General features: G+C 52.4%; 1 protein-coding gene across 1 annotated transcript in view; it reads left to right on the top strand.

Annotated features, from left to right (window-relative positions):
• Positions 1-3,829: 3,829 nt before the first annotated feature.
• The window catches only part of LOC137364567 (serine/threonine-protein kinase A-Raf-like), a gene marked incomplete at its 3' end in the record, with an annotated part of 34,983 nt that continues 15,702 nt past the window's right edge, over positions 3,830-23,110 (top strand). Inside the window, exon 1 of the mRNA XM_068027688.1 lies at positions 3,830-4,111. Coding sequence (XP_067883789.1) covers positions 3,830-4,111 — 282 coding nt within the window. The remainder of the gene's footprint in view (positions 4,112-23,110) is intronic.

Below are 23,110 nucleotides of genomic sequence, written 5' to 3'. Positions count from 1 at the left end.
CTCTTTCAGTAGGGGCCTCATGTACCGGGGCCTTCCCCTCCCCTCCATCCTGAGGAATAGGGAGCTCCTCCCCGGACTTTGTAGCCTTGGTGGTGGCGGTAGGGGAAACCTGGGGACCCGAAACAGGAGACAGCTCCCCTCCAACAGATGGGCCCTGCGCCTCAGGGCCCTGTGTTATTTCTGTGGAGGGGTGCCTTCTTCTCTTTCTCCCACTAGGGCGCAGAGGCTCAGAGACCTCCATGTCATCAGAGGCCTCCGCACCCTCCTTTTTAGTCACCCTGGGCCTGAGCCCAGCCCTGGGACAGGTGGATTCCATGAGAACGGGCTTTGGGCTGAGCTCAGACTCGGGTTGTTTCAATGTGTCCAGGGGACGCGCCTCTTGATGTTTCTTTTGCCTCCGTGTCTTCTTTCCACTCGGACGGGCACTCCCCTCCCCGCTGGAGGCTGTGAAAACCACAGCCTCCGGAACCGACTGAGCGGTGTCTGTTGGATGTGTGGGGGGAGTGTGAGGAGGTGCTGTGGAACGAAACAGCTGAGGTGGAGCTGGCGGCCGGGAGATTGGGGCAGTTCTTACGAACATGCCCCACCCCCTTGCAGACGTGGCACCGCGCCCCGTCCGAGGTCCAAAAGACGCGGTAGGCCGTCCCCTGGAACTCCACATTAAATTGGCCATCCGTGTCCTCCTCCCGCGCCAGCTGCATAAATAACTGGCGGCGGAAGGAGTAGACATGTTGGAGGCTGTGTTCCCGCAGACCAAGCCGGACTGGGGTGATCCCCGACCTCACCTCCCACAGATGGTGCAGGTGGGGGAGGAGGAGCTCACTGGGAATGAAGGGTGGGATGTTGGACAACATTATCCGATGCGCAGTGGCCCCCAGAGGGTCCACTGGCAGGAAGGTCCCCCCCACAGTGAGCCCTTTACTCAGGGCCAGGGACACCGCCCGCTCGGTCTTCAAAAAGAACACAGCCTTCCCATACATCTTTGAGGCCGCAACAATGGCCGAGGGGCCGACAACCTTGGCCATTGCCTTTACGCAGGCCTCAATAGACATGTTGGGGTGGGGATAGTTCTTCACCCCATGGCTGGATGTTAGCAATTTAAAGAGTGACGGGGCCACGTGGGCAGCCACAGAAGCTGCAGCTGCATCGGGAGTAGAGGGCCCCGCCACCGGTGATGAAGGGCTTGCCATGGGTCTAAGAGCTAAACCCACCCCAAATTGTGGGCTTGTACACCAAATATCAGCGATTCACTGAAAATATTGAATATGTATTAAAAACAAGCAAACAAACAACAGGTTAGTGGAGAGGCTGAGGTAATAGAGGAGAGGCAAAGGCAGGCTGGAAGGGATGACTTGCTTTCTGGAGGTGGTGCACACAGTACACTTAAAACAGTCTTTGAACTTGGTCTTGTGGTTGGGGGAGTCGTCTTCACCTGGGTCAGCTGAAGCTGCCCAAGCACTATCTATCCCCTTCCGTCTGTTTAGCTGGGCAGCTTCAGCTGACCCAGGCTTGGCAATTGGGGTGGGGAGGGAGCTTCCCTGTGTGCTTTTGCAGCAGCACAGATTCCTGTTGAATTGGCAGCCCCACCCCTTGTTGTTCCAGCCACTTGTTCCTCCCCCAACAGTCCAAAGTAAATTACTGGTGTTCAGCACCCACCTCCAGACAAAGCCTTGTTTCCAAAAAATGTCTCTTTCTTCTCTTTAATGGAGATTGTTGTTGAAGTTTCACCTCTGCTTAGTTGTAGCTGCTCTCCCTTGCTCAGCGCAGCTCCTCTCTCCACCTCTGCAACCTCCAACTGTCAGCTGAGACTCGTTGCCGCAATTAGCAGTCATCCCCAGTTTTTTTTTTCTTTTTTTTTCTTTCTAACCCCGTACTGTACCTGTCCTGGGAGTGTTTGATGGGGACAGTGTAGAGGGGAGCTTTACTCTGTATCTAACACCCGTACTGTACCTGTCCTGGGAGTGTTTGATGGGGACAGTGTAGAGGGGAGCTTTACTCTGTATCTAACCCCCGTACTGTACCTGTCCTGGGGAGTGTTTGATGGGGACTGTGTAGAGGGGAGCTTTACTCTGTATCTAACACCCGTACTGTACCTGTCCTGGGGAGTGTTTGATGGGGACTGTGTAGAGGGGAGCTTTACTCTGTATCTAACACCCGTACTGTACCTGTCCTGGGGAGTGTTTGATGGGGGACAGTGTAGAGGGAGCTTTACTCTGTATCTAACCCCCGTGCTGTACCTGTCCTGGGGAGTGTTTGATGGGGGACAGTGTAGAGGGAGCTTTACTCTGTATCTAACACCCGTACTGTACCTGTCCTGGGGAGTGTTTGATGGGGGACAGTGTAGAGGGAGCTTTACTCTGTATCTAACACCCGTACTGTACCTGTCCTGGGGAGTGTTTGATGGGGGACAGTGTAGAGGGAGCTTTACTCTGTATCTAACCCCCGTGCTGTACCTGTCCTGGGGAGTGTTTGATGGGGACTGTGTAGAGGGGAGCTTTACTCTGTATCTAACACCCGTACTGTACCTGTCCTGGGGAGTGTTTGATGGGGACTGTGTAGAGGGGAGCTTTACTCTGTATCTAACACCCGTACTGTACCTGTCCTGGGGAGTGTTTGATGGGGGACAGTGTAGAGGGAGCTTTACTCTGTATCTAACCCCGGTACTGTACCTGTCCTGGGGAGTGTTTGATGGGGACAGTGTAGAGGGAGCTTTACTCTGTATCGAACCCCGTACTGTACCTGTCCTGGGGAGTGTTTGATGGGGACTGTGTAGAGGGGAGCTTTACTCTGTATCTAACACCCGTACTGTACCTGTCCTGGGGAGTGTTTGATGGGGGACAGTGTAGAGGGAGCTTTACTCTGTATCTAACACCCGTACTGTACCTGTCCTGGGGAGTGTTTGATGGGGGACAGTGTAGAGGGAGCTTTACTCTGTATCTAACCCCCGTGCTGTACCTGTCCTGGGGAGTGTTTGATGGGGACTGTGTAGAGGGGAGCTTTACTCTGTATCTAACACCCGTACTGTACCTGTCCTGGGGAGTGTTTGATGGGGACAGTGTAGAGGGAGCTTTACTCTGTATCTAACCCTGTACTGTACCTGTCCTGGGGAGTGTTTGATGGGGACAGTGTAGAGGGAGCTTTACTCTGTATCTAACACCCGTACTGTACCTGTCCTGGGGAGTGTTTGATGGGGGACAGTGTAGAGGGAGCTTTACTCTGTATCTAACCCCGGTACTGTACCTGTCCTGGGGAGTGTTTGATGGGGACAGTGTAGAGGGAGCTTTACTCTGTATCTAACACCCGTACTGTACCTGTCCTGGGGAGTGTTTGATGGGACAATGTAGAGGGAGCTTTACTCTGTATCTAACCCCCGTACTGTACCTGTCCTGGGGAGTGTTTGATGGGGACAGTGTAGAGGGAGCTTTACTCTGTATCTAACCCCCGTACTGTACCTGTCCTGGGGAGTGTTTGATGGGGACAGTGTAGAGGGAGCTTTACTCTGTATCTAACCCCCGTACTGTACCTGTCCTGGGAGTGTTTGATGGGGACAGTGTAGAGGGAGCTTTACTCTGTATCTAACCCCGTGCTGTACCTGTCCTGGGGAGTGTTTGATGGGGACAGTGTAGAGGGAGCTTTACTCTGTATCTAACCCCCGTGCTGTACCTGTCCTGGGGAGTGTTTGATGGGGACAGTGTAGAGGGAGCTTTACTCTGTATCTAACCCCCGTACTGTACCTGTCCTGGGGAGTGTTTGATGGGGACAGTGTAGAGGGAGCTCCCACGTGCTGAATGACCTGATTAGCGGTTGCAGTGATATTGTCCGGGGATAAATGTCGATTCCAGGACACGGGAGAGAACAGGGTCTCCGGTGTAATAAAGGCTGGGCAGTCCTGTGTCGACTTACAGGTTGTGCTGCAGTTAACGAAGCTCACTTCTCATTCCAGGAAGGCGCTGTTTTCCCCCACACACACACCACCCCCCCCCTCCACCCCCACCCCCCCCCACCCCCGGAGGTGCGTTCGACGTCGCTCGTCCAGGAGGAAAAGCGGGAGAAGTCGTGGCGTTTCCCGGCGAAACAGCCTGCGCTCCGCCTGACACCGCACTTCCTGCAGGTAAGGGTCCACCGCTAATTGTTACAATGTGTTTTCCACCATGTTTCTTAATGACGTGTATGAATGAATAGAGCATTGCGTGAGCAGTCTTGTGGTTGACGGATGGTTATGTGAGAAAGAATCTTGCATTTCTGCAGCGCCTTTCGCAACCTGAGGATGTCCCTCCCGAAGCGCGACCCGCCCTACGAAAGCCGTTTGAGGTGTTGTCACTGCTGTAATGTAGGAGATGCAGCAGCCAGCTTGCAGAAGCAAAAATGAGGACATGACTGTTTGTTTGTGAGTGATGTTAGTTGAGAGATAAATATTGCCCCAGAGCAGTGAACTCCCCCACCGCCCTCCTGACCTGCTCACGCCCTCCCCTTCCAGTCGTGGCTGTGCGATCTTTTACATCCACTTGAGAGAGCGGTGAGTCTCGGGTTAAATATCTCATCGAAAGGAAGCACCTCCAACTTCGCAGCACTCCCTCATTAATGCCTCTCCGACAGTGCAGCACTCCCTCAGTACTGACCCTCCGACAGCGCGGCGCTCCCTCAGTACTGACCCTCCGACAGTGTGGCCCTCCCTCAGTACTGACCCTCCGTCAGTGCGGCACTCCCTCAGTACTGACCCTCCGACAGTGCGGCACTCCCTCAGTACTGACCCTCCGACAGTGCGGCACTCCCTCAGTACTGACCCTCCGACAGTGCGGCGCTCCCTCAGTACTGACCCTCCGACAGTGTGGTCCTCCCTCAGTACTGACCCTCCGTCAGTGCGGCGCTCCCTCAGTACTGACCCTCCGACAGTGTGGCACTCCCTCAGTACTGACCCTCCGACAGTGCGCCGCTCACTCAGTACTGACCCTCCGTCAGTGCGGCGCTCCCTCAGTACTGACCCTCCCACAGTGCGGCACACCCTCAGCACTGACCCTCCGTCAGTGCGGCGCTCCCTCAGTACTGACCCTCCGTCAGTGCGGCGCTCCCTCAGTACTGACCCTCCGACAGTGCGGCGCTCCCTCAGCACTGACCCTCCGTCAGTGCGGCGCTCCCTCAGTACTGACCCTCCGTCAGTGCGGCGCTCCCTCAGTACTGACCCTCCCACAGTGCGGCGCTCCCTCAGTACTGACCCTCCGACAGTGCGGCGCTCCCTCAGTACTGACCCTCTGACAGTGCGGCGCTCCCTCAGTACTGACCCTCCGACAGTGAGGCACTCCCTCAGTACTGACCCTCCGACAGTGTGGCCCTCCCTCAGTACTGACCCTCCGACAGTGTGGCCCTCCCTCAGTACTGACCCTCCGACAGTGTGGCCCTCCCTCAGTACTGACCCTCCGACTGTGTGGCCCTCCCTCAGTACTGACCCTCCGACAGTGCGGCGCTTCCTCAGTACTGACCCTCCCACAGTGCGGCACTCCCTCAGCACTGACCCTCCGTCAGTGCGGCGCTCCCTCAGTACTGACCCTCCGACAGTGTGGCACTCCCTCAGTACTGACCCTCCGACAGTGCGCCGCTCACTCAGTACTGACCCTCCGTCAGTGCGGCGCTCCCTCAGTACTGACCCTCCCACAGTGCGGCACTCCCTCAGCACTGACCCTCCGACAGTGCGGCGCTCCCTCAGTACTAACCCTCTGACAGTGCGGCTCTCCCTCAGTACTGACCCTCCGACAGTGCGGCGCTCCCTCAGTACTGACCCTCCGACAGTGCGGCGCTCCCTCAGTACTGACCCTCCGACAGTGCGGCGCTCCCTCAGTATTGACCCTCCGACAGTGCAGCACTCCCTCAGTACTGACCCTCCGACAGTGCGGCGCTCCCTCAGTACTGACCCTCCGACAGTGCGGAGCTCCCTCAGTACTGACCCTCCGACAGTGACGCGCTCCGTCAGTACTGACCCTCCGACAGTGTGGCCCTCCCTCAGTACTGACCCTCCGACAGTGCGGCGCTCCCTCTGTACTGGACTTGAAGTGTCAGCTTGATTTCTATGCTCGAGTCTCAGGAGCAGGGCACCGTGAGGGGTTACTGTACTCTTCACCGTGCTGGCTGTTGTACAGGCGATGGGTTATTGTAAGTGTTGTACAAACGAGGGGTTACTGTACTGTCCGCCCTGCTGGGTGTTTTACAGGCGAGGGGTTATTGTACTGTAATGAAGATAAAAAATGCTGGAAATACTCTGCAGATCTGGCAGCATTTGTGGAGAGAGAAGCAGAGTTAACGTTTCAGGTCAGTGACCCTTCAGAACTGGCATTTTTAGAAATGTAAGAGGTTATTTTTTTATTTATTTAGAGATACAGCACTGAAACAGGCCCTTCGGCCCACCAAGTCTGTGCCGACCATCAACCACCCATTTATACTAATCCTACATTAATCTCATATTCCTACCACATCCCCACCTTCCCTCAATTCCCCTACCACCTACCTATACTAGGGGCAATTTATAATGGCCAATTTACCTGTCAACCTGCAAGTCTTTGGCATAAGCAAGTAAAGCGGGGGTGGGGCAAGAGATAACAAAGGAGAAGGTGTAGATAGGACAAGGTCACAGAATAGCTGACCAGAAGGTCATGGAGCAAAGGCAAACAATATGTCAATGGTGAGTTGAAAGACACAAAGCATTAGTACAGATAGGGTGTTAATGGACTGAAAATTGAACAGCTGCAAGTACAAACATGAAAAAAAAAACAGTGAGTAAGCAAACTGAACAAACTAAGATGAAATAAAATAAAATAAACACACAAAAATATAAAAAAAGGAAAAAGGAAAAAAACTAAAAATAAAAGTAAAATGCAGGGCCCGTCATTCTCTGAAATTATTGAATTCAATGTTCAGTCTGGCAGGCTGTAGTGTGCCTAATCGGTAAATGAGATGCTGTTCCTCGAGCTTGCGTTGATGTTCACTGGAACACTGCAGCAATCCCAGGACAGAGATGTGAGCATGAGAGCAGGGGGGAGTGTTGAAATGGCAAGCAAACGGAAGCTCGGGGCCCTGCTTGTGGACTGAGCGGAGATGTTCCGCAAAGCGGTCACCCAGTCTGCGTTTGGTCTCTCCAGTGTAGAGGAGATCACATTGTGAGCAGCGAATACAGTATACTACATTGAAAGAAGTACAAGTAAATCGCTGCTTCACCTGAAAGGAGTGTTTGGGGCCTGGGATAGTGAAGAGAGAGGAGGTAAATGGGCAGGTGTTACACCTCCTGCGATTGCAGGGGAAGGTACCATGGGAAGGGGACAAGGTGGTGGGGGTAATGGAGGAGTGGACCAGGGTGTCGCGGAGGGACCGATCCCTTCGGAATGCTGACATGGGGAAGGGAGGGGAAGATGTGTTTGGTAGTGGCATCACGCTGGAGGTGGCGGAAATGGCGGAGGATGATCCTTTGGATATGGAGGCTGATGGGGTGGAAAGCGAGGACAAGGGAAACCCTGTTGCGGTTCTGGGAGGGAGGGGAAGGGGTGAGGGTAGTGGTGCAGGAAATGGGCGGACACGGTTGAGGGCCCTGTCAACCACCGTGGGGGGGAATCCTCGGTTGAGGAAAAAGGAAGACATATCAGAAGAGCTGTTGTGGAAGGTAGCATCATCAGAGCAGATGTGTCGGAGATGGAGAAACTGGGATAATGGAATGGAGTCCTTACAGGAGGTAGGGTGTGAAGAAGTGTAGTCAAGGTAGCTGTGGGAGTCAGTGGGTTTATAATGGATATTAGTAGACATCCTATCACCAGAGATAGAGACAGTAGTCGAGGAAGGGAAGGGAAGTTTCGGAGATGGACCATGTAAAGGTGAGAGAAGGGTGGAAATTAGAAGCAAAGTTGATAAAGTTTTCCAGTTTGGGGCGGGAGCAGGAAACGACACCGATACAGTCATCAATGTACCGGAAAAAGAGTTGGGGGAGGGTCCTGAGTAGGACTGGAACAAGAAATGTTTGACATATCCAACAAAAAGACAGGCATAACTAGGGCCCATGCGGGTACCCATAGCAACACCTTTTACTTGGAGGAAGTAAGTGGAGATTGAAGGAGATGTTGTTCAATGTGAGAACAAGTTCAGCCAAGTGGAGGAGGGTGGTGGTGGATGGGGACTGGTTGGGCCTCTGCTCAAGGAAGAAGTAGAGATCCCTAAAACTGTCCTGGTGGGGGATGGAGGTGTAGAGAGATTGGACGTTCGTAGTGTACTGTACACCGTGCTGGATGCTGTACAAGCAAGGGGTTATTGTACTGTACACTGTGAAGAGTGTTGCACAGGCGAGGGGTTATTGTACTGTACACTGTGCTGGCTGTTGTACAAGCAAGGGGTTATTGTACTGTACACTGTGCTGGATGTTGTACAAGCAAGGGGTTATTGTACTGCACACCGTGCTGGATGTTGTACAGGCGAGGGGTTATTGTACTGTACACTGTGATGAGTGTTGTACAAGCAAGGGGTTATTGTACTGTACACTGTGCTGGCTGTTGTACAAGCAAGGGGTTATTGTACTGTACACTGTGCTGGATGTTGTACAAGCAAGGGGTTATTGTACTGCACACCGTGCTGGATGTTGTAGAGGCGAGGGGTTATTTTACTGTACACTGTGATGAGTGTTGTACAGGCGAGGGGTTATTGTATTGCACACCGTGCTGATTGTTGTACAGGCGAGGGGTTATTGTACTGTACACTGTGATGAGTGTTGTAGAGGTGAGGGGTTATTGTTCTGTACGTGGTGCTGAGTAGAGTACAGGCGTGGGGTTATTGTACTGTACATGGTGCAGAGTAGAGTACAGGTGAGGGGTTATTGTACTGTACATGGTGCAGAGTAGAGTATGGGGAGGGGTTATTGTACTGTACATGGTGCTGGGTAGACACAGGCGAGGGGTTGTTGTACTTTACATGGTGCTGCGCAGAGTACAGGCGAGGGGTTATTCTACTGTACATGGTGCTGAGTAGAGTACGGGTGAGGGGTTATTGTACTGTACATGGTTCTGAGTAGAGAACAGGCGAGGGGTTATTGTACTGTACATGGTGCTGAGTAGAGTACAGGCGAGGGGTTATTGTACTGCACATGGAGCTGAGAAGAGTACAGGCGAGGGGTTATTGTACTGTACATGGTGCTGAGTAGAGTACGGGGAGGGGTTATTTTAATGTACATGGTGCTGAGAAGAGTACAGGTGAGGGGTTATTGTACTGTACATGGTGCTGAGTAGAGTACAGGCGAGGGGTTATTGTACTGTACATGGTGCAGAGTAGAGTACAGGCGAGGGGTTATTGTACTGTACATGGTGCTGAGTAGATTACAGGCGAGGGGTTATTGTACTGGACATGGTGCTGGATAGAGTACGGGGAGGGGTTATTGTACTGTACATGGTGCTGGGTAAAGTACAGGGAGGGGTTATTGTACTGTACATGGTGCTGAGTAGATTACAGGCGAGGGGTTGTACTGTATATGGTGCAGGGTAGATTACAGGTGAGGGATTTTTGTACTGTGCATGGTTCTGAGTAGAGTACAGGTGAGGGGTTATTCTACTGTACATGGTGCTGAGTAGAGTACAGGCGAGGGGTTATTGTACTGCACATTGAGCTGAGAAGAGTACAGGCGAGGGGTTATTGTACTGTACATGGTGCTGAGTAGAGTATGGGGAGGGGTTATTGTAATGTACATGGTGCTGAGAAGAGTACAGGTGAGGGGTTATTGTACTGTACATGGTGCTGAGAAGAGTACAGGCGAGGGGTTATTGTACTGTACATGGTGCTGAGTAGAGTATGGGGAGGGGTTATTGTACTGTACATGGTGCTGAGAAGAGTACAGGCGAGGGGTTATTGTACTGTACATGGTGCTGAGTAGAGTATGGGGAGGGGTTATTGTACTGTACATGGTGCTGAGAAGAGTACAGGTGAGGGGTTATTGTTCTGTACATGGTGCTGAGTAGAGTCCAGGCGAGGTGTTATTGCACTGTACATGGTGCGGAGTAGAGTACAGGTGAGGGATTATTGTACTGTACATGGTGCTGAGTAGAGTCCAGGCGAGGTGTTATTGCACTGTACATGGTGCGGAGTAGAGTACAGGTGAGGGATTATTGTACTGTACATGGTGCTGAGTAGAGTCCAGGCGAGGTGTTATTGCACTGTACATGGTGCGGAGTAGAGTACAGGCGAGGGGTTATTGTACTGTACATGGTGCTGAGTAGATTACCGGTGAGGGGTTATTGTACTGTACATGGTGCTGAGTAGAGTATAGGCGAGGGGTTATTGTACAGTACATGGTGCAGAGTAGAGTACAGGCAAGGGGTTATTGTACTGTACATGGTGCAGCGTAGAGTACGGGGAGGGGTTATTGTACTGTAAATGGTGCAGAGTAGAGTACGGGGAGGGGTTATTGTACTGTACGTGGTGCAGCGTAGAGTACAGGGAGGGGTTATTGTACTGTGCATGGTGCTGGGTAGAGTACGGGGAGGGGTTATTGTACTGCACATGGTGTTGGGTAGAGTACCGGCGAGGGGTTATTGTACTGTACATGGTGCAGAGTAGAGTACAGGCGAGGGGTTATTGTACTTTACATGGTGCAGAATAGAGTACAGGCCAGGGGTTATTGTACTGTACATGGTGCTGAGTAGATTGCAGCTAAGGGGTTATTGTACTGTACATGGTGCCGAGTAGAGTACATGCGAGGGGTTTTTGTACTGTACATGGTGCTGGGGAGAGTACGGGGAGGGGTTATTGTTCTGTACATGGTGCTGGGTAGAGTACGGGGAGGGGTTATTGAACTGTACATGGTGCTGGGTAGAGTACGGGGAGGGGTTATTGTACTGTACATGGTGCTGAGTAGAGTACAGGCGAGGGGTTTTTGTACTGTACATGGTGCAGAGTAGAGTACGGGGAGGGGTTATTGTACTGTACGTGGTGCAGCGTAGAGTACAGGGAGGGGTTATTGTACTGTAAATGGTGCTGGGTAAAGTACGGGGAGGGGTTATTGTACTGTACATGGTGCTGAGTAGATTACAGGCGAGGGGTTGTTGTACTGTACATGGTGCTGAGTAGATTACAGGCGAGGGGTTGTTGTACTGTATATGGTGCAGGGTAGATTACAGGTGAGGGATTTTTGTACTGTGCATGGTTCTGAGTAGAGTACAGGTGAGGGGTTATTCTACTGTACATGGTGCTGAGTAGAGGACAGGCGAGGGGTTATTGTACTGCACATTGAGCTGAGAAGAGTACAGGCGAGGGGTTATTGTACTGTACATGGTGCTGAGTAGAGTACGGGGAGGGGTTATTGTAATATACATGGTGCTGAGAAGAGTACAGGTGAGGGGTTATTGTACTGTACATGGTGCTGAGTAGAGTATAGGCGAGGGGTTATTGTACTGTACGTGGTGCAGCGTAGAGTACAGGGAGGGGTTATTGTACTGTACATGGTGCTGGGTAGAGTATGGGGAGGGGTTATTGTCCTGTACATGGTGCAGAGTAGAGTACAGGGAGGGGTTATTGTACTGTACATGGTGCAGAGTAGAGTACGGGGAGGGGTTATTGTACTGTACATGGTGCAGAGTAGAGTACAGGGAGGGGTTATTGTACTGTACGTGGTGCAGAGTAGAGTACGGGGAGGGGTTATTGTACTGTACGTGGTGCAGCGTAGAGTACAGGGAGGGGTTATTGTACTGTACATGGTGCAGAGTAGAGTACGGGGAGGGGTTATTGTACTGTACATGGTGCAGAGTAGAGTACAGGCGAGTGGTTATTGTACTGCACATGGTGCTGATTAGAGTACAGGCGAGGGGTTATTGTACTGTACATGGTGCTGAGTAGATTACAGGCGAGGGGTTATTGTACTGTACATGGTGCTGAGTAGAGTACAGGCGAGGGGTTTTTGTACTGTTCATGGTGCTGAGTAGAGTACAGGCGAGGGGTTATTCTACTGTATCTGGTGCAGAGTAGATTACAGGTGAGGGGTTATTATACTGTACATGGTGCTGAGTAGAGTACAGGCAAGGGGTTATTGTACTGTACATGGTGCAGAGTAGAGTACAGGCCAGGGGTTATTGTACTGTACATGGTGCTGAGTAGATTACAGGCGAGGGGTTATTGTACTGTACATGGTGCTGAGTAGAGTACAGGCGAGGGGTTTTTGTACTGTTCATGGTGCTGAGTAGAGTACAGGCGAGGGGTTATTCTACTGTATCTGGTGCAGAGTAGATTACAGGTGAGGGGTTATTATACTGTACATGGTGCTGAGTAGATTGCAGCTGAGGGGTTATTATACTGCACATGGTGCTGAGTAGATTGCAGCTGAGGGGTTATTGTACTGTACATGGTGCTGGGTAGAGTACATGCGAGGGGTTTTTGTACTGTACATGGTGCAGAGTAGAGTACATGCGAGGGGTTTTTGTACTGTACATGGTGCTGGAGAGAGTACGGGGAGGGGTTATTGTACTGTACATGGTGCTGGGTAGAGTACGGGGAGGGGTTATTGTACTGTACATGGTGCTGAGTAGAGTACAGGCGAGGGGTTTTTGTACTGTACATGGTGCAGAGTAGATTACAGGCGAGGGGTTGTTGTACTGTACATGGTGCTGAGTAGATTACAGGCGAGGGGTTGTTGTACTGTATATGGTGCAGGGTAGATTACAGGTGAGGGATTTTTGTACTGTGCATGGTTCTGAGTAGAGTACAGGTGAGGGGTTATTCTACTGTACATGGTGCTGAGTAGAGTACAGGCGAGGGGTTATTGTACTGCACATTGAGCTGAGAAGAGTACAGGCGAGGGGTTATTGTACTGTACATGGTGCTGAGTAGAGTACAGGCGAGGGGTTATTGTACTGCACATTGAGCTGAGAAGAGTACAGGCGAGGGGTTATTGTACTGTACATGGTGCTGAGTAGAGTACGGGGAGGGGATATTGTACTGTACATGGTTCTGAGTAGATTACAGGTGAGGGGTTATTGTACTGTACCTGGTGCTGAGTAGATTACAGGTGAGGGGTTATTGTACTGTACATGGTGCGGAGTAGAGTACAGGTGAGGGGTTATTGTACTGTACCTGGTGCTGAGTAGATTACAGGTGAGGGGTTATTGTACTGTACATGGTGCTGAGTAGAGTATAGGCGAGGGGTTATTGTACTGTACGTGGTGCAGCGTAGAGTACAGGGAGGGGTTATTGTACTGTACGTGGTGCTGAGTAGATTACAGGCGAGGGGTTATTGCACTGTACATGGTGCGGAGTAGAGTACAGGTGAGGGGTTATTGTACTGTACCTGGTGCTGAGTAGATTACAGGTGAGGGGTTATTGTACTGTACATGGTGCTGAGTAGAGTATAGGCGAGGGGTTATTGTACTGTACGTGGTGCAGCGTAGAGTACAGGGAGGGGTTATTGTACTGTACATGGTGCTGGGTAGAGTACGGGGAGGGGTTATTGTACTGTACATGGTGCAGAGTAGAGTACGGGGAGGGGTTATTGTACTGTACATGGTGCAGCGTAGAGTACAGGGATGGGTTATTGTACTGTACATGGTGCTGGGTAGAGTACGGGGAGGGGTTATTGTACTGTACATGGTGCTGGGTAGATTATAGGCGAGCGGTTATTCTACTGTATATGGTGCTGAGTAGATTATAGGAGAGGGGTTATTGTACTGTGCATGGTGCTGGGTAGAGTACGGGGAGGGGTTATTGTACTGTACATGGTGTTGGGTAGAGTACGGGGAGGGGTTATTGTACTGTACATGGTGTTGGGTAGAGTACGGGGAGGGGTTATTGTACTGTACATGGTGCAGCGTAGAGTACAGGCGAGGGGTTATTGTACTGTACATGGTGCAGAGTAGAGTACAGGCCAGGGGTTATTGTACTGTCCATGGTGCTGGGTAGAGCCAGGGGAGTGGTTATTATACTGTACATGGTGCAGAGTTGAATACAGGCGAGTGGTTATTGTACTGCACATGGTGCTGAGTAGAGTATAGGCGAGGGGTTATTGTACTGTACATGGTGCAGAGTAGAGTACAGGCGAGGGGTTATTGTACTGTACATGGTGCAGTGTAGAGTACAGGCCAGGGGTTATTGTACTGTCCATGGTGCTGGGTAGAGCCAGGGGAGTGGTTATTATACTGTACATGGTGCAGAGTTGAATACAGGCGAGTGGTTATTGTACTGCACATGGTGCAGCGTAGAGTACAGGCGAGGGGTTATTGTACTGTACATGGTGCAGAGTAGAGTACAGGCCAGGGGTTATTGTACTGTCCATGGTGCTGGGTAGAGCCAGGGGAGTGGTTATTATACTGTACATGGTGCAGAGTTGAATACAGGCGAGGGGTTATTGTACTGTACATGGTGCTGAGTAGAGTATAGGCGAGGGGTTATTGTACTGTACATGGTGCAGTGTATTGTACGGGGAGGGGTTATTGTCCAGTACATGGTGCTGGCTAGAGTACAGGCGAGTGGTTATTGTACTGTACATGGTGCTGAGTAGAGTACAGGCGGGGGGTTATTGTACTGTACATGGTGCTGAGTAGAGTACAGGCGAGAGGTTATTGTACTGTACGTGGTGCTGAGTAGATTACAGGCGAGGGGTTATTGTACTGTACATGGTGCTGAGTAGATTACAGGCGAGGGGTTATTGTACTGTACATGGTGCTGAGTAGAGTACAGGCGAGGGGTTATTGTACTGTACATGGTGCTGAGTAGAGTACAGGCGGGGGGTTATTGTACTGTACATGGTGCTGAGTAGAGTACAGGCGAGAGGTTATTGTACTGTACGTGGTGCTGAGTAGATTACAGGCGAGGGGTTATTGTACTGTACATGGTGCTGAGTAGATTACAGGCGAGGGGTTATTGTACTGTACATGGTGCTGAGTAGAGTACAGGCGAGGGGTTATTGTACTGTACATGGTGCTGAGTAGATTGCAGGCGAGGGGTTATTGTACTGTACATGGTGCTGAGTAGAGTACAGGCGAGGGGTTATTGTACTGTACATGGTGCTGGGTAGAGTACAGGCGAGGGGTTATTGTACTGTACATGGTGCAGAGTAGTGTACGGGGAGGGGTTATTGTCCAGTACATGGTGCTGGGTAGAGTACAGGCGAGGGGTTATTGTACTGTACCTGGTGCTGGCTAGAGTACAGGCGAGTGGTTATTGTACTGTACATGGTGCTGAGTAGAGTACAGGCGGGGGGTTATTGTACTGTACATGGTGCTGAGTAGAGTACAGGCGAGAGGTTATTGTACTGTACGTGGTGCTGAGTAGATTACAGGCGAGGGGTTATTGTACTGTACATGGTGCTGAGTAGATTACAGGCGAGGGGTTATTGTACTGTACATGGTGCTGAGTAGAGTACAGGCGAGGGGTTATTGTACTGTACATGGTGCTGAGTAGAGTACAGGCGGGGGGTTATTGTACTGTACATGGTGCTGAGTAGAGTACAGGCGAGAGGTTATTGTACTGTACGTGGTGCTGAGTAGATTACAGGCGAGGGGTTATTGTACTGTACATGGTGCTGAGTAGATTACAGGCGAGGGGTTATTGTACTGTACATGGTGCTGAGTAGAGTACAGGCGAGGGGTTTTTGTACTGTACATGGTGCTGAGTAGATTGCAGGCGAGGGGTTATTGTACTGTACATGGTGCTGAGTAGATTACAGGCGAGGGGTTATTGTACTGTACAAGGTGCAGAGTAGAGTACAGGCGAGGGGTTTTTGTACTGTTCATGGTGCTGAGTAGATTACAGGGAGGGGTTATTGTACTGTACATGGTGCAGAGTAGAGTACAGGCGAGGGGTTTTTGTACTGTTCATGGTGCTGAGTAGATTACAGGGAGGGGTTATTGTACTGTACATGGTGCTGAGTAGATTACAGGTCAGGGGTTATTGTACTGTACATGGTGCAGAGTAGAGTTCAGCTGAGGTGTTATTGTACTGTGCATGGTGCTGAGTAGAGTACGGGGAGGGGTTATTGTACTGTGCATGGTGCAGAGGAGAGTACAGGCGAGGGGTTATTGTACTGTACATGGTGCAGAGTAGAGTACGGGGAGGGGTTATCGTACTGTACATGGTGCAGAGGAGAGTACAGGCGAGGGGTTATTGTACAGTACATGGTGCTGAGTAGAGTACGGGGAGGGGTTTTTGTACTGTTCATGGTGCTGAGTAGATTACAGGCGAGGGGTTATTGTACTGTACATGGTGCAGCGTAGATTACAGGTCAGGGGTTATTGTACTGTACATGGTGCTGGGTGGAGTACAGGCGAGGGGTTATTGTACTGTACATGGTGCTGGGTAGATTACAGTGGAGGGGTTATTGTACTGTACATGGTGCAGAGGAGAGTACAGGCGAGGGGTTATTGTAGTTTACATGGTGCAGAGTAGAGTTCAGGTGAGGGGTTATTGTACTGAACATGGTGCTGTGTAGATTACAGGCGAGGGGTTATTGTACTGTACATTGTGCTGTGTAGATTACAGGTGAGGGGTGATTGTACTGTACATTGTGCTGTGTAGATTATAGGCGAGGCGTTATTGTACTGTACATGGTGCCGAGTAGAGTACATGCGAGGGGTTTTTGTACTGTACATTGTGCTGGGGAGAGTACAGGGAGGGGTTATTGTACTGTACATGGTGCAGAGTAGAGTACAGGGAGGGGTTATTGTACTGTACAAGGTGCTGGGTAGAGTACGGGGAGGGGTTATTGTACTGTACATGGTGCTGGGTCGAGTACGGGGAGGGGTTATTGTACTGTTCATGGTGCAGAGTAGAGTACAGGTCAGGGGTTATTGTACTGTACATGGTGCTGAGTAGAGTTCAGGCGAGGGGTTATTGTACTGTACATGGTGCTGAGTAGAGTACAGGTCAGGGGTTATTGTACTTTACATGGTGCTGAGTAGAGTACAGGTCAGGGGTTATTGTACTGTACATGGTGCTGAGTAGAGTTCAGGCGAGGGGTTATTGTAGTCTACATGGTGCAGAGTAGAGTACAGGTCAGGGGTTATTGTACTGTACATGGTGCTGAGTAGAGTTCAGGCGAGGGGTTATTGTACTGTACATGGTGCTGAGTAGAGTACAGGTCAGGGGTTATTGTACTGTACATGGTGCTGAGTAGAGTTCAGGTGAGGGGTTATTGTACTGTACATGGTGCAGAGTAGAGTTCAGGTGAGGGGCTTTTGTACTGTACGTGGTGCAGAGTAGAGTACAGGCGAGTGGTTATTGTACTGCACATGGTGCTGATTAGAGTACAGGCGAGGGGTTATTGTACTGTACATGGTGCAGAGTAGAGTACAGGCGAGTGGTTATTGTACTGCACATGGTGCTGATTAGAGTACAGGCGAGGGGTTATTGTACTGAACATGGTGCAGAGTAGATTACAGGCGAGGGGTTATTGTACTGTACATGGTGCAGAGTAGATTACAGGCGAGGGGTTATTGTACTGTACATGGTGCAGAGTAGAGTACAGGCGAGTGGTTATTGTACTGAACATGGTGCAGAGTAGATTACAGGCGAGGGGTTATTGTACTGTACATGGTGCAGAGTAGAGTACAGGCGAGTGGTTATTGTACTGCACATGGTGCTGATTGGAGTACAGGCGAGGGGTTATTGTACTGAACATGGTGCAGAGTAGATTACAGGCGAGGGGTTATTGTACTGTACATGGTGCAGAGTAGATTACAGGCGAGTGGTTATTGTACTGCACATGGTGCTGATTAGAGTACAGGCGAGGGGTTATTGTACTGTACATCGTGCTGGGTAGAGTACAGGCGAGGGGTTATTGTACTGTACATTGTGCTGGGTAGAGTACAGGCGAGGGGTTATTGGCCTGTATGTTGTCGAAGATTTGGTATTTCTGTTGTCATCGCCTGTCTGCCTTTAATGGTCGGATTGTACCACTTGCCAATCTGATAGGCATTCTTCTGGAAATACTTTCAAAATAAGTGGCAGGGCTATTTTTGGAGTCACTTGGTGCTCTCTGAATTGCTCAAGGTCATGTCCAGACATTTCAGACGATGAAGAAAGTTATGTGTGAACCATGTGACAGCTCGGCCTGATGGCCCACTTTTGAGTCTTGCAGGCGTGCTTTGACATCAGTGTGTGCTGACTCATTAGTCCCCTGCCGCATGTGGACGAACCTAACCAGTTAGATCAAAAAAAGATGATTCACTTGCAAAAGTATTTTGGAATATTTCCTAGAAATAAGCAGAAGTTAGGAAAAAAAAACAGCAGCCCGTCCGTTTCTGAAAAGTCTCTTCAGCTGACTTTGAAAGTGATCCCACATTTGATTCTGAGAAGATCATTCAGACCTTTCCAGCAGTGTCACAGTGAGTCAGAGGCTCGTGGGCAGCGTTGCCTCTCGGCCGTGTGGCGATCCGAAGGTTCCTGCGCAGGTTGCGGACGGGTCAGCCCTTTTAACCGATCACGTGATGCGCATACCCTTTAGGGCTGCAGCACACTTAAACGAATCACCCGTACGCTCCAAAAAAAAATTCCAGGGAGCGCAGGTCGAGGTTTCGAGCCCCCAGTCCAGAGACTTGAGCCCCGTAATCCCAGCCTGACACGACCCCTGGTGTCAGTACTGAGGGAGCGCCGCGCCGTCGGAGGGTCAGTACTGAGGGAGCGCCGCACTGTCGGAGGGTCAATACTGAGGGAGCGCTGCACTGTCGGAGGGTCAGTACTGGGGGAGTGCCGCACTGTCGGAGGGTCAATACTGAGGGAGCGCTGCACTGTCGGAGGGTCAGGACTGAGGGAGCGCCGCACTGTCGGAGGGTCAGTACTGAGGGAGCGCCGCACTGTCGGAGGGTCAGTACTGAGGGAGCGCCGCACTGTCGGAGGGTCAGTACTGAGGGAGTGCCGCCCTGTCGGAGGGTCAGTACTGAGGGAGCGCCGCACTGTCGGAGGGTCAGTACTGAGGGAGAGCCGCACTGTTGGAGGGTCAGTACCGAGGGAGTGTCGCACTGCCGGAGGGTCAGTGCTGAGGAAGCGCCGCACTGTCGGAGGGTCAGTACTGAGGGAGCGCCACACTGTCGGAGGGTCAGTACTGAGGGAGCGCCACACTGTCGGAGGGTCAGTACTGAGGGAGTGCCGCACTGTCGGAGGGTCAGTACTGAGGGAGCGCCGCACTGTCGGAGGGTCAGTACTGAGGGAGTGCCGCCCTGTCGGAGGGTCAGTACTGAGGGAGCGCCGCCCTGTCGGAGGGTCAGTACTGAGGGAGCGCCGCACTGTCGGAGGGTCAGTACTGAGGGAGCGCCGCACTGTCGGAGGGTCAGTACTGAGGGAGCGCCACACTGTCGGAGGGTCAGTGCTGAGGAAGCGCCGCACTGTCGGAGGGTCAGTACTGAGGGAGTGCCGCACTGTCGGAGGGTCAGTACTGAGGGAGCGCCGCACTGTCGGAGGGTCAGTACTGAGGGAGCGCCGCACTGTCGGAGGGTCAGTACTGAGGGAGCGCCGCACTGTCGGAGGGTCAGTACTGAGGGAGCGCCGCCCTGTCGGAGGGTCAGTACTGAGGGAGCACCGCACTGTCGGAGGGTCAGTACTGAGGGAGCACCGCGCTGTCGGAGGGTCAGTACTGAGGGAGCGCCGCACTGTCGGAGGGTCAGTACTGAGGGAGCGCCGCACTGTCGGAGGGTCAGTACTGAGGGAGCACCGCACTGTCGGAGGGTCAGTACTGAGGGAGCGCCGCACTGTCGGAGGGTCAGTACTGAGGGAGCGCCGCACTGTCGGAGGGTCAGTACTGAGGGAGCGCCGCACTGTCGGAGGGTCAGTACTGAGGGAGCGCCGCACTGTCGGAGGGTCAGTACTGAGGGAGCGCCGCCCTGTCGGAGGGTCAGTACTGAGGGAGCGCCGCACTGTCGGAGGGTCAGTACTGAGGGAGCACCGCACTGTCGGAGGGTCAGTACTGAGGGAGCTCCGCACTGTCGGAGGGTCAGTACTGAGGGAGCTCCGCACTGTCGGAGGGACCGTCTTTCAGGAAGAGACGTTAAACCCGAGGCCCCCTCAGGTGGATGTAAAAGAGCCCACGGCCACTATCGGAAGATGAATAGGACAGCGAGGGGGTGTGGGTGGTGGGAAGTTCTCCTCAGTGTCTTGGGGCCGATATCTATCCCTCGACAAACACCCAGCTGGATTTCCAGCATTTTCTGCTTCGATTTCAAATTTCCAACATCTGCAGCGTTTTGCTTTTGTAACACTCAACCGAGAATCTTTGGCCATTATTATGCCATACTGTGGGATCTTGCTGTGTGCCAATCGGCTGCCGTGTTGTCCCGTTCGCAGCGCTGACTGCACTGACTGCGCCGCACTTCGGGATGTATTGAGGTTGTGAAAGGCGCCGGGCGAATGCAGCACCTTGCCTCCTTTGTGCCGCGGGAGGCTCTGCTCATGACAACAGGAGCTGTTGGATAGCTGACGGCTGATTGCATGATCACAGGACCCTGCAGGAAGGTTCCTGACGTGTCACTGACAGAGCTGGTGCCGGGAGGATGTGGGGGCAGAACCTGACAGCTGAGTCGAGCCGCCCACGGAAACCACAGCGCAGACGGACCACTCAGCTGACAGAGCAGAGACAGGCGACAGCGTCCCCCTGTGCTCACTGACCTACTTTCTTTCCCTGACGAGCAATGCTTCGATTTTAAAATGTTTATCATTGTTTTCAAATCAACCCCAAGGCCTCAATTCCCATCCCTATCTCTGTAACCTCCTCCAGCCCCTACAACCCTCCCTATCTCTGTAACCTCCTCCAGCCCCTACAACCCTCCCTATCTCTGTAACCTCCTCCAGCCCCTACTACCCTCCGTATCTCTGTCACCTCCTCCAGTTGCTACAACCCTCCCTATCTCTGTAACCTCCTCCAGCCCCTACATCCCTCCCTATCTCTGTAACCTCCTCCAGCACCTGCAACCCTCCCTATCTCTGTAACCTGCTCCAGCCCCTACAACCCTCCCTATCTCTGTAACCTCCTCCAGCCCCTTCAACCCTCCCTATCTCTGTAACCTCCTCCGGCCCCTACAACCCTCCCTATCTCTGTACCTCCTCCGGCCGCTACAACCCTCCCTATCTCTGTAACCTCCTCCAGCCCCTACAACCGTCCCTCTCTGTAACCTCCTCCAGCCCCTACAACCCTCCCTATCTCTGTAACCTCCTCCAGCCCCTACAACCCTCCCTATCTCTGTAACCTCCCCCAGCCTCTACAACCCTCCCTATCTCTGTAACCTCCCCCAGCCTCTACAACCCTCCCTATCTCTGTAACCCCCTTCAGCTCCTACAACCCTCCCTATCTCTGTAACCTCCCCCAGCCCCTACAACCCTCCCTATCTCTGTAACCTCCCCCAGCCCCTACAACCCTCCCTATCTCTGTAACCTCCTCCAGCCCCTACAACCGTCCCTCTCTGTAACCTCCTCCAGCCCCTACAACCCTCCCTATCTCTGTAACCTCCCCCAGCCCCTACAACCCTCCCTATTTCTGTAACCTCCTCCAGCTCCTACAACCCTCCCTATCTCTGTAACCTCCTCTAGTTCCTACAACCCTCCCTATCTCTGTAATCTCCTCCAGCCCCTACTACCCTCCGTATCTCTGTCACCTCCTCCAGTTGCTACAACCCTCCCTATCTCTGTAACCTGCTCCAGCCCCTTCAACCCTCCCTATCTCTGTAACCTCCTCCGGCCCCTACAACCCTCCCTATCTCTGTACCTCCTCCGGCCGCTACAACCCTCCCTATCTCTGTAACCTCCTCCAGCCCCTACAACCGTCCCTCTCTGTAACCTCCTCCAGCCCCTACAACCCTCCCTATCTCAGTAATCTCCTCCAGCCCCTACAACCCTCCCTATCTCAGTAATCTCCTCCAGCCCCTACAACCGTCCCTCTCTGTAACCTCCTCCAGCCCCTACAACCCTCCCTATCTCTGTAACCTCCTCCAGCCCCTACAACCTTCCCTATCTCTGTAACCTCCTCCAGCCCCTACAACCGTCCCTATCTCTGTAACCTCCTCCAGCCTCTACAACCTTCCCTATCTCTGTAACCTCCTCCAGCCCCTACAACCCTCCCTATCTCTGTAATCTCCTTCAGCCCCTACAACCCTCCCTATCTCTGTAACCTCCTCCAGCCCCTACAACCCTCCCTATCTCTGTAACCTCCTCCAGCCCCTTACAACACTCCCTATCTCTGTAACCTCCTCCAGCCCCTACTACCCTCCCTATCTCTGTAACCTCCCCCAGCCCCTACAACCCTCCCTATCTCTGTAACCTCCTCCAGCCCCTTACAACACTCCCTATCTCTGTAACCTCCTCCAGCCCCTACTACCCTCCGTATCTCTGTCACCTCCTCCAGTTGCTACAACCCTCCCTATCTCTGTAACCTCCTCCAGCCCCTACAACCCTCCCTATCTCTGTAACCTCCTCCAGCACCTGCAACCCTCCCTATCTCTGTAACCTGCTCCAGCCCCTACAACCCTCCCTATCTCTGTAACCTCCTCCAGCCCCTACAACCCTCCCTATCTCTGTACCTCCTCCAGCCCCTACAACCGTCCCTCTCTGTAACCTCCTCCAGCCCCTACAACCCTCCCTATCTCAGTAATCTCCTCCAGCCCCTACAACCCTCCCTATCTCAGTAATCTCCTCCAGCCCCTACAACTCTCCCTATCTCTGTAACCTCCTCCAGCCCCTACAACCGTCCATCTCTGTAACCTCCTCCAGCCCTTACAACTCTCCCTATCTCTGTAACCTCCCCCAGCCCCTACAACCCTCCCTATCTCTGTAACCTCCTCCGGCCCCTACAACCCTCCCTATCTCTGTAACCTCCTCCGGCCCCTACAACCCTCCCTATCTCTGTAACCTCCTCCGGCCCCTACAACCCTCCCTATCTCTGTAACCTCCTCCGGCCCCTACACCCCTCCCTATCTCAGTAGCCCCCTCCAGCTATGAAGAGAGACTGGATAGGCTAGGGTTGTTTTCCTTAGAGCAGAGAAGGCTGAGGGGGGACTTAATTGAGGTGTACAAAATTATGAGGGGCATTGATGGGTTAGATAGGAAGAAACTTTTTCCCTTAGCAGAGGGGTCAATAACTAGGGGGCATAGATTTAAGGTAAGGGGCAGGAGGTTTAGAGGGGATCTGAGGGAAAAT

Source organism: Heterodontus francisci, unplaced genomic scaffold (genome assembly GCF_036365525.1).
Source record: "Heterodontus francisci isolate sHetFra1 unplaced genomic scaffold, sHetFra1.hap1 HAP1_SCAFFOLD_906, whole genome shotgun sequence".
In the NCBI taxonomy this organism is placed as follows: Eukaryota; Metazoa; Chordata; class Chondrichthyes; order Heterodontiformes; family Heterodontidae; genus Heterodontus; species Heterodontus francisci.
The sequence above is the reverse complement of the archived record's forward strand: the minus strand, read 5'-3'. Positions and strand labels throughout refer to the sequence as shown.